Source organism: Rosa rugosa, chromosome 5 (assembly GCF_958449725.1).
Source record: "Rosa rugosa chromosome 5, drRosRugo1.1, whole genome shotgun sequence".
NCBI lineage: Eukaryota > Viridiplantae > Streptophyta > Magnoliopsida > Rosales > Rosaceae > Rosa > Rosa rugosa.
The window spans coordinates 53,774,003-53,785,841 of record NC_084824.1 but is presented as its reverse complement, the minus strand read 5'-3'; the positions used below and the strand labels follow the sequence as shown (position 1 = coordinate 53,785,841).

Sequence of the window (11,839 nt, the reverse complement as noted above, 5' to 3'; positions counted from 1 at the left end):
TTTTGATTGGTTTTGATGATCATTCTTATAGACATATGTCGGTGAAAACTGTGAAATGCTTTATATCTTGAATTGAGTACATTAGATGCAAAGATTTTCTTGTTTAAATTTTTGTTCATTAGAGGGGTAGAACCATAGAAGTTCATCAGTACATGTAATTATGAATAAAAGAAGGCAATCAAGGGGATGATTTGATATCCAAAACGGGATAGTTGTCAAAGATTTTAAATTAGGAAGCCTTTAAAGAAGAAGAGAGAGAAAAAGATAAATAGTAATGCATGATTATCTAATTAGATATTATATATTGTATTTATTGAAAACAAAAATAATAAATTGAATTTAATCTCAGCCACTAGTAAACATCTAATCTAATGGACAAAAGTTAGAGTATAATCTTAACTATAAAATAGGTGGCCATGCACGAAGCTGCCCCATTGTACAAAAGATGTTAACAAATTGAATTCGATCTGATTTCAACAATCTTACTCACTTAAGGGACAGTTCTAAGGGACTGTGAATGACAAATGTATTTCAGCTACATGTATTAAATTTTAAACCTGAAATTATAACAACTTAAAAATGTGCATTTGTTTTCAGTCGTCAGATTAACTTGTCTCTCATAGTCTTTTAAAAATTATCTCTTAGATGAGATGACACTTCTAATTTCAAATCCCTTCGGAGAATATTACTTTTTAATTTCTCCAAAAGATAAACATTACTTAATTAATTCAGATTTTTTTTTTTGAGGAGAACGGAATCAGGTTCCATTAATATAACGACCTCACTCGGTCAAACTAGAGGAATTCAAAAATCCCTCATATTACATCTTGATGTACAGATCAGACTGCATATAGTAGAGCTAAATAAAAACAAAAACAAGAAAATAAAAAACAAAAAAGTAAAAACTCCTACACCTATCCAGCCCTAAATCAGAGTCACTTTCTTGACAAGTTTTTGACGTCTAAGACCTTCATGGTGTATATCGTCACTCATCAACCAGCAAATAGCTACAATCGAGGGCGAAACAAGGTGAGGGTACTTATTGAAAGTAGGGAAAACTGAGCTTTTAATTGGGCCACTCCTCAATAGCCCACCCAAGCTCGATCGAAGCTTTACTAATTCTGATCCTTTCAAGGACAATATATATGTAGTGGGTACTACAAGGATGAATCCCAAACAAGTGAGCAAAGGAAAGAGAGAGAGAGACTTTGAGAGTGAGGAGAAGATGGAAACATCCGACTTTTGAATCACAGAAGTCCTCATCAGTTCAAGGAATTGGGAGGAGGGCTGAAGAAGTGAGCTTTCGCTCTCAAACCTAGCAATTCATGGTGATGCCCACCAAATGTTCGATGAAATGCCTCGAAACAAATACAGGAGTATTAAGTATTCAAAGGAGGTTGGATTGGTGAAGTAAACAGAGTTGCTGGAAATTCAAAAGATGGAAAAGAGAGATAGAAGGTCTGCAATTTCAAAAACACCACAAGAGACAACGGAGAAGGTTGGCAAAATGTGTAATGGAAGTGCCCTCTACATTTGACAAGCTTCTAATGCTGTAATGCTTGATTGGGAAGGGTCATCTACGTAGTTGCAGTAGTGACTGGCGATGATATTAATGATGCACCTGCATTGAATGTTGCCAAGTAGAGGCGAGGAAGAAGTGTGTATGATGACATCCTTAAGTTCATCCAAATATTCCTGCCCAAGTAAATGTTGCTGCTATTGCAATCAGCTTGGTTGCAGCTGTTTCAGCAGGTATACTGCTCAAACTATATATTGTCTTATTGGTAATAGAATTTCATTTTAGTCTATATACTCTTTGTTTGGACAATCCAATATGCCCTTGTGATTTATTTTTGTACAATGGCATTTGAGTTGAAAATCACATCTTTAGCTACAAAAATGTCAAATGTTCAGTACATAAATGATTCTTATGGCTAGTCACAGTCATTAAAAACTATATTGCAGTAGGTTTTGGTATGAACAAAATGCAATCAGATTATATTCAGATTAAAAAGTAAAAACTATATTCAAATTATTATTGTTTTAGTACATGCAATCAGATTCTCATTGCTTATACATATTCAGTATGTTACATTTTGAACAAAATGCGGAGCAAACTTCCATATAAGATATGATATACATCACACTGTTCTAGAATAGTAATGACATGTTTACAAAACCAAAAAAAAGAAAGAAAAAAAATACCAATTATTGAATAAACGAACAAAATGAACATATTCTAATACAGAACTATGCTACTATTTAGCAATGCATGTGCATTCATCCGGACAGTTCTTCTCATGTTGAAGTTCATCTGGAGTGCTTATTTTTCTTCATCTTCAGATAGCTGAAAATGGGTTTCTCTGGAACAGGTATACACTTGACTAGCCAACCAATTGGCCAAGAGATGAATGCAATCCCAATGCATACACCCCATTGTCCCCAATTCAACCTCTCTGTATCTGCAAATTTCTTGAGAACCTCCACCATCACGACCTGAAGAACAATTGTCACTGCAATGATCCCCATGAACAACTTATTGGTATGTATTCCCTTGAACACATTCTTCTTCTCTAGCTTCCTCGCATTGAACTCATTGAACACCTGGCAAAGCACAAAAGTGTTGAAGATCAATGTGTCCTTTACCTTATCACTGACACCAAAGATTGCTTTGCCCCTGAATTGTAAGATCAAGAGGACGGTTATCTGGTACAGTGCTTGAGGCAAGAGGTTCCTCCACATGATGTTTGTGATGAGAGGCGCTGTCCTTCCCACTGGTGGCTTCTCCATCAGTTCTCTTGTGGGTTTTTCTGTGGCAAGAGCAAGAGCTCCAAGTGTGTCCATGATCAAGTTGACCCACAATAACTGAACTGCTGTTAATGGGACTTGACCTGCTGAAACTGCTGCAACAAAGTTGATCACAAGAGCTGCAACATTGACGGTGAGTTGGAATTGTATGAACTTCTGGATATTATTGTACACACATCTTCCCCACATCAAAACTGTCACAACTGAAGCAAAGTTATCATCCATGATCACAATATCTGAGCTCTCTTTAGCCACCTCTGTTCCTTGAATCCCCATAGAAAGTCCTATATCAGCTTCTTTTAATGCCGGTGCATCATTGGTGCCATCACCCGTCACTGCAACTACATGACCTTTCTGTTTCAAGCATTGCACCATTAGAAGCTTATCAAATGGAGAAGACCTTGCCATCACGGAAATTTTCTCAACTTTCTCCATTCTCTCTTCTGGCGTGTAGTTGCGAAATTCGACACCTTCTATCACTGTTCCGAGGGTGGCCTGACCAGGCCTGAGTATCCCACACTCAGTGGCTATGGCTTTGGCGGTGAAAACATTGTCTCCGGTAATCATTTTGACGTTCACCCCTGCATATTGGCAATCTTCAACTGCTTTTCTCACACCTGGACGACATGGATCTTTAAGGCCCACAAGTCCCAATAGGGTCAATCCATCTTCCTTTAGCACAACTTTCTGGTCTCCTTCAACTTGCTCTTCTGCTGGAACATCTTTATGTGCGAATGCGATGCATCTGAGGCTGCTGGCTGCCATACCTTGAATAATCTGCTCAAAGTTCATTTTTTCATTGTAATCCATATCCTTAACAATTCCAGAGGCATCATAGTAACTTGTACACATTGCTAGTATCATTTCTGCTGCTCCTTTCCTGTGTACATGGATTGAGTTGTCTGCCTTTCTCTTCACCAGAACTCCACTTTGTTTCTTCTTCGAATTAAAGGCTTCGACATGGAGAATGCTACAGCTCTTCACCACTTTCTCCATATTTATCTTCGACCCATGTACTACCCATGAAAGAATGGCCTTTTCAGTGGGACTGCCAGAGATCTCAATTTCGGAATCCAAGCTAGGCCTGTACACACTACCAGTTGTGTTGAGAGAAACCCCTTCTTGGATCAAGTTGAGAACAAAAGGAGAAATAGATGAATAAGCTTCTTCTTCCACAGATTCTTTCCCCAACCAAAACTTAGTTACCTTCATCTGGTTCATGGTCAGAGTGCCTGTTTTGTCGGTACAAATTGTTGTAGCGGATCCCATGGTCTCACAAGCAGAGAGCTTCCGGACCATTGCATTATCAACCATCATTCTCTTCATGGAATAAGCAAGAGTGAGAGTCACAGCTAATGGTAGACCTTCTGGAATTGCTACCACAACAATTGTAACTGCTGCTGCTACAATCCCAATGACAGCGTTTATTATGTCGTCAGATTTGGTCTTGCTGCCATTGTACTCTTTGTTTCCATTCTCATCCTCGGTGTTCCCTGTGAAGTATCTGACCAACATGACTACAAGAACAAAGAAAGCAACTGCCAAACCAACTTTACCTATCGAAGAAGTTAGCTTGTCTAGACGTGCTTGCAGGGGTGTCTTTTCACTGGTATCTTGGCTAATTTGGCTCATCATTTCACCCCAATTCGTGTTCATCCCGACTGATGTGACAAGCATGCGACCATAACCATCTGCTATTTTAGTCCCAGAGAACAAGAAAGGATTCCTAGTGACACTAATCTCGACATGGTCGCTCTCCCCGGTCATGCTTGATTCGTCTACTGATAAAGAGTGGCCTTCTAGAAGTAATCCATCAGCTGGAACTTGATCTCCAATTTTCAAGCAGATGACATCGCCCACCACAATTTCGAATATTGAAATCACTTGGCGCCTTCCATTTCTCACAGCCTCAATCTGGAGATTGTTGCTGACTTTCGACTGCTTGTCAAACTGTCTGCTCTGTCTGTAGTTGCTTACTGCTGAAACAGAAATGACCAGAATGACCGCGAGACAAATGCTTCCACCATCAATCCAACCTTCTTTTAGTCCATGCTCTTTTATACCAAAACCAAGAGAGAGCGCAGCACAGCCTAAAAGAATGAGAATTGTGAGGTCTTTGAAGGCTTCCCACACAAAATGGAGGAATCCTTGCGTTGGCGGTTTCTTGTATGTGTTGGAACCAAATGCTTCGTGTCTGCACGCAGTGTCTTCAGCATCATCACCATTGATTCCATTCTCTGCATCAGTTTTGAGAGCTGATGCTACTTCTTGAACCCCTCCAAGCTCCAAGAGCTTGTTGAGATTTTTCTCCTTCACAAGCTCAGTGAGGCTTTTTTGGTCTGCTTTGAATCCATTGATGGCTGGGACCGAGACTGGCTCGACCCTAACTATGGAGTAAGAGAGTGTGCGAGATATGAATGTGGAGTTGGTATGTTTGGGAAGAGTAGAAGGTCTTAAAGAGTGGAAGGCTCTAGAGCAATAGATGGTAATGAAAGCAGAATGCCATTTTCTTTTGCTGATGTCAAGACCAGTGCTCGGAACATCAAGCTGCAACTCAATGCTCCCCAACTTTGCATGCAGGGTGGTAGACTTGGACATGCTTTTATATAAAAGCAAATACAAATACAACTGAAGGGAAAAACGATGTTTATTTTGCCACTCACAATGCAAAAGTTGATAATTCGTTTCTGGGACTGATGATCGAAAAGTTTCTGGAGTATTGGATATACAAAGCGGTTCGAGTTGTTCTCCTTCATCTCGTAAACCTCTATTTATAAACTGGATTTCGCGTTAATAAAGTGCAGTGCAGCAGGGTTGGCAATTCCCACGTCATTTACTTGCTTGCATAGGTACTGAGCGTACGTGTTTTTTTTTTTTTGTTGTTATTTTCCTCTGCTCTTCCGAAGAAAGCTCGTTAAGGCTCCAGCAAAGTCCCTTTAGTATTTCCCGGTTTCCTGGTCATTTCCTATATTTCCTGTATCAATTAATTAATCGAATGAATCCAGTGAACCGATCATGGAAAATTCGAAGTATTGAATGATTATATCTAAATGTCAAGCGAATGGTTTAATCGGCCAGTTCATTCTAACTAGCTCCCACAATTACTTTTGTCGGGCAAATTGACAAGGGTAGGAATATCACAGCTACTACACCATAATATGAGACGATTTGATTAGTTGAAACTAAGAAGTTTGGGACGTTAGGCCTTGAAGTAGGGTGGGATTTATACGCAATTTTGTTTGTTTGTTTTTTTTTTTTTCATGGTACCCGCTTTACTTTTTTCAGCTTTATAACTCGAGTCTTGCCACATGTCAGGGGACCATATCCATGGCAATGCGGTCACGTGCTTTGTCCAGATAGAAGAAATTAGGGCTGAGTTCGGTACGGTACCGGACCTTCAAGTCCAAAACCACCTACCGTACCAGAACTTATTGGTACACAAAATGAAGTACCACTACCGGCCACAAAAGTCGGTATACCGACTTCTCGGTATCGGTTGGTTGGGCCTCCAACCGAGTTTAAGATTGGGCCAGCTTTCAGCTACAGCCCAAATGAAAATTTTAAATCCCTAACCTGTCAACAACTGAAAAACTAAAAGCAAATGAAAAACAATCAAATAACTTATATGAATTTAAAGGCCCAGACCATACGCAAATGTAAAACAATCAAAAAACTTATAACTCTCAGTCTCTCACTCTCTCACATCAACTTCAGTTCATCACTTACAGTTCATCTCATCATCACTTCATCACTTCATAATTCATATCATCACTTACAGTTCATCTCATCATCACTTCATATCATCACTTACAGTTCACACAAAGTCACAAATGAATGAATCATACAATAACAAAGCGGACAATAGTTGAAAACAAAGTATTCAAATACTCAAATTTCATCCCATCGTCACTTCATATTTGCTTGTTGTGCTCCCTGCCTCACTCAAAGACTCAAAGTTTCTGCAAATCAATTTTAGTTGAAAAGAATAAGAATGCTGGCAGTTATGCAAATTCAATCAATGAAGAAGAATTTAGGCAATTTTTGCAATTTCTAACGTTGAACAAGAAAGCTCACGATGTTGGCTGCTGCCTGCTATGCATCAGCTTGTGTAGAGCTGAGATTGGTCAATGTTGACTCCATTCCTTGATTAAAAGCATTTTCTGCAAAATAACAAAGACAAGGTTAAAAACAATATCATGATTCATAAAATAAGAAACAAACAATATGAGTAGCTTACCCCTCTCAAGTTCCTCCAAAGAGTGATACATTTCAAGGTCATCTTCGGTGGGATCTTTGTAGAAGTTTGGGGGATCAGATTTTAACCAATCCGAACTGCAAACAAGGGCTTCCACCATTTTTGGTGTCAATGAAGCTCTAAAAGGATCCACCACTCTTGATCCCAAACTAAATGCATTCTCCGAAGGCACCGTTGAGCAAGGAACAGCAAAAACATCCTTTGCTAACTTTGATAGGATTGGATAGGTTGACTCATTGGCCTTCCACCACATATGAATTTCAAAATTCTTTGCAAGGAGGCTAACATACCTATCCGATAAATACTGATCAACCTCATTTCGTATGCATTGTGACTGCTCTGCCATCCTCTCCCTTGCTATTTGCTTGCTGACTTCATCAAGATTCTCCAAGTCATCCCCTTCGAATCCTAGATCTTCTCCCATGTACGGTTCAGCTTCGTTGCTGCCTTCATTGGCTTTGTATTCATCATACATCTTCAGCAAAATTTTCTTTAAGTCCCCTTGTATTGAATGAATTGTCTCGTAGCTTGCATTGACTTTTTGCATTGCTACTTTAGCCCACTGCAGCTTGTATCTTGGGTCAAGAACATTAGCTATCATGATTATCTTGTTCACCGATTCGAAGCTTCCCCAATATTTGTTGAACTTGGCCTTCATTGAAGTGGCAACCCTCTTCAAAATAGGGTCTTCTGCAATGATAGCCTTGTCAATCTCAGTTTGCAATGTAACCATTTCAACAAATAATATATTTGCAGTGATCTTCTTCCAAGCGCTCAGCTTCACAGTAGCTTCATAAAACTTCTTCAAAAACAAACAAAATGCTTCTGCATTCCTCCAATCCTCACTAGATGGTGGTCCAACCCTGGGTTTGCCATTTCTGTCCGTTTCGTCGAAATAAGCTTTAAAATTGCAGTCTTCTTCACCCATTCTGCCGAACACAGCTTCATACTTAAGTGCAGCTTCAAGCATGAGGTATGTGCTGTTCCATCTTGTGATTACATCTAATGGAACATTGGCATTTGCCCTGCACTGTTCCAAAACAGCAAACTCCCTGAACTTGTCAAGACGACTTGATGAACTCCTAACATACTTGGCACAGTTCCATATAGCAGCAATCCCATCTTGTAACTCCTTCAGACCATCCTTAACTATCAAATTTATAATGTGGCATGCACATCTTAAATGTAAAAACTCTCCCTCAAACATCAAAGTCTTGTAACTGGTCAACCTTCTCTTCATGTATGCCACAGTTAAGTCATTAGCACTAGCATTGTCTACTGTGGTTGTAAACACTTTGGTGATCTCCCATTGCCTCAAACACTGCTCTACTACCCTTCCAATCTCCTCTCCTTTGTGACTAGTAATTGTACAAAAGTTGATGATCCTTTTGTGCAATTTCCAGTCACTATCCATGAAGTGGGCTGTTAGTACCAGGTAGTTTATATTCTGGATCCGAGTAATTGAGATCCGAGTTTCATTTGCCTTCAATTGACTCAACAGAACAGCCTTCTCAAAATTGTACTTATCTAGCACACCCTTGGCAGCCTGCTTTCTGTCCATTCCAGGCCATTGAGGTTCTAACTCTTTGCAGAAAGCTTTGAATCCCTCCTTCTCCACGTGCCTAAAAGGGAGCTCATCCTTGATAATCATATCGATGCACCTATCATCACACCTCTTTTTGTTATACTTATGGTATGAGGCTCCTCCACTCACATTATCTCTATTCAACTTAGCCTGCTTAGGATCAGGTTCTGCATGTAATGGATGAGTAGCACATTTCCTAGTATGTGCCCACATCGAGCTTGTCCCATTCTTTTTAGTATCACATAACACTCTCTCATTGCAAGTATTGCAAGTACACCAACAAGTATCTATTAGGTCTGAGTTCGGGTGTTTACATCTAGTAAAATGTGCCCAAAGAGGGCTTTTGTTTGCAGGATCTTTTCTTTTCTGCCCAGCAGTAGCTGCTCCATGGGATTGGGAGTTGGTAGGATCAGATTCAGCAGCTGAACCTGAAGTTTGTCCTAAAGGTGGGAGTGTTTGTCCTAAAGGTGGTGGTTGTCCTAAAGGTGGTTGTCCTAAAGGGGAATGATCCAAAGCTGCAGTACCCGTCACATGATGCCAGAACTAATCGAAGGGCTTGAGCTACTAGTCTGACTCAAATTACCACTTTGAGTACCCATAGCTGCAGAAAAAAGAAACAAGTGGAACATACAAACAAACATTATAAATTTATAATAGCTGCAGAAAAAAGAAACAAACATAGCATACAAACATCAAACATTGTGATATTAATAGTTGCAGAAAAAAGAAACAAACATCAAACATTATAATATCTTAGCTGCAGAAAAAAGAATCAAACAAAACAAACAAACATCAAACATTTTAATAGTTGCAGAAAAAAGAAACAAACATCAAATATTATAATATTTATAGCTGCAGAAAAAAGAATCAAACAAAACAAACAAACATCAAACATTTTAATAGTTGCAGAAAAAAGAAACAAACATCAAACATTATAATATTTATAGCTACAGAAAAAAGAATCAAACAAAACAAACAAACATCAAACATTTTAATAGTTGCAGAAAAAAGAAACAAACATCAAACATTATAATATTTATAGCTGCAGAAAAAAGAATCAAACAAAACAAACAAACATCAAACATTTTAATAGTTGCAGAAAAAAGAAACAAACAAAACAAACAAACATCAAACATTTTAATAGTTGCAGAAAAAATAAACAAACATCAAACATTGTGATATTAATACAAACATCAAACATATATATAATATATAACACTTTCATCATCTAACTTTACAAATATATATCACTTTGAAACTGACCTGTTGGTCCAAACCGACCAACTGCAGTGCTCCTACGTTGCTCCAGTTCTAATTTCTAAGCCTTGATTGTAAGATTTCTTGAATTGTTGAGAACTTGAGATTGGAACACCTGAAAATTATAATGAGAGCATGTTAGACCAAATAAGAAAAGCAACATATAAAGTAGGGAAACTCGGATCAGAATGAAATTGTAAATGCTGTGGTGCATGTAAAATTGTAAATGAGTCTTGGGTTGCCATTTCTAATTCATCTGTATTCCATTTAAAATGCTTTGCAACTCTTACTCTCTTACTCAGATAAAAGCTCTTACAAAGAGAACAACACATAGTCATGAAAATTCAAACAGAGAATTATGCATATATCGAATTATACCTTCAATTGAAACTTAGTCCACCATCTAGAGCCACAAACTTAGTCCTTCAACCCATTAACTTTGCCTTCTTCTCCCACTGTCAAACATCAAACTTAGTCCTCGCCTCCTCGGTGCTCCTGCTCCTCCAAGCACAAAAGAAAAACCATTAAAAGTTTAAAACCCATAACAAATTGGTAAATCTCAAGATAATACATAACATATCCAAGATCGAATTGCTAAAATTGGGTAGATCGAAGTCTTGAACCTCACCTCAACAATCCAAAACAATTGAAGCTCCGAGCAGCAGCAATGAAATCGACTAATGTGAATCCAATCGATTTGATGTGAAATGAAATCGAATGGGTCGAACGATTCGATTCTTTGAACTGAGGCTCAGAAGTCAGAACCTCGCTCGAGTTCGAGAGAGAGAGAGACTGAGGGAGTGGTCGAGAGATGGACTGAGCCACTGAGGGATTAGGGATTAGGGTTTGCCGGTTGGACCAAGAGTTTGAGAGGCAGAGGCTCAGGTCAGATCTCGTCGTCTCGATCGGGTTCGAGAGAGAGAGAGTGAGAGACGAGGTGAGTCCAGAGAGAGGCAGAGACTGAGAGAGGGATTGAGGTATTTGGGATTAGGGTTTGGTTAGTTTAATCTAACGGTTGTTAGTTAATATGGAATAAAACAGAAAAAAATCAACGGCTATGATTGATTATATAATAAATATTTAAAATAATTAAATATTATATTAAATATATGGTACGGTACGGTATACCGTATTTTGTTAATATTCAATACCGATACCGTACCAATTACAGTATCTCGGTACGGTTGTACCGTACCACAATGTCGGTAACCGATATGGATGGTAACCGAATCCCTTGGTTCGGGACGGACTCGGTTGGCTGGTTTGGATCGGTTGGATTTGCCAGCCCTAGAAGAAATTCATACCTCACTCGAGTCTTTTTTTTTTCTATCGCCAAATCAGAACACTGGGCCTTCCAAACACAAACAGAAGCAAAAGAGGACAACAGCCCCATTTTTGCCAAAACAAGGCTAAAGAAAAAAGACTCATGAGCCCAAACCAGGCGAGCCCATATACTTTGCCACCAATAGACAAGCCCAGCAACAAGGAGGAAGCAGCTACAGCATCCACGCTACCGGCAAGAAAACTCCACCGAACTTCACGATCCGACAAGATCAAGAGAACTGGGAAGGCATCAACGACAGATCCGAGCGAAGAGCACCCTACCATTCTTGATCCAGAATCAAAGACAAGAACCACAGAACTCAAACCATCTCCACAACGGAGATCATCCTCAGCCAACACAAGAACCATAATAAAAGAGAGAGAGAGAGAGAGGTAAGATCCACAAAGGGATCGAAGGGATTGGCACCCAAAGAGTGTTCAATCCCTTGTTGCACCACCGGTAAAGGATTTATGTGCGATAACGGGTAAACCCCGTTTAGAGTGGAGCTCCGAGGAGCATATGTACATACCATGGCAGAAGGAAAAGGAAATAAGCCGCCCGAGATAGCGGCAGACAAGGTAGCAACTGGTTTGAGAGGAAGGAGATGAAC

The 11,839-nt window shown here is 39.3% G+C and overlaps 2 protein-coding genes across 2 annotated transcripts; both read right to left on the bottom strand.

The window, feature by feature from the left end:
- Window positions 1-2,113: 2,113 nt before the first annotated feature.
- LOC133712302 (putative calcium-transporting ATPase 13, plasma membrane-type) lies at window positions 2,114-5,874 on the bottom strand. Its single transcript, XM_062138413.1, has one exon. The coding sequence runs from the start codon at window positions 5,404-5,406 to the stop codon at window positions 2,311-2,313; it is 3,096 nt and encodes a 1,031-aa protein (XP_061994397.1). The 5' UTR covers window positions 5,407-5,874; the 3' UTR covers window positions 2,114-2,310.
- Window positions 5,875-6,900: 1,026 nt separating this feature from the next.
- On the bottom strand, window positions 6,901-11,597 carry LOC133711898 (zinc finger BED domain-containing protein RICESLEEPER 3-like). The gene is made up of 4 exons (XM_062137974.1): window positions 11,344-11,597; window positions 9,232-9,305; window positions 7,046-9,163; window positions 6,901-6,968 (listed from the first exon to the last, which is right to left on the bottom strand). The coding sequence occupies exons 1-4, from the start codon at window positions 11,595-11,597 to the stop codon at window positions 6,901-6,903; spliced, it is 2,514 nt and encodes an 837-aa protein (XP_061993958.1).
- Window positions 11,598-11,839: the final 242 nt, after the last annotated feature.

Coding starts and splice junctions, on each gene's coding strand:
- LOC133712302 (XM_062138413.1), bottom strand. CDS start 5,406: ATGTCCAAGTCTACCACCCTGCATGCAAAGTTGGGGAGCATTGAGTTG.
- LOC133711898 (XM_062137974.1), bottom strand. CDS start 11,597: ATGGTTCTTGTGTTGGCTGAGGATGATCTCCGTTGTGGAGATGGTTTG. Junction 9,306..11,343: donor AAAGTATATGGGCTCGCCTG/GTTTGGGCTCAT, acceptor TTTTTTCTGCAG/CTATTATAAATTTATAATGT. Junction 6,969..7,045: donor TTTGGAGGAACTTGAGAGGG/GTAAGCTACTCA, acceptor GTTATTTTGCAG/AAAATGCTTTTAATCAAGGA.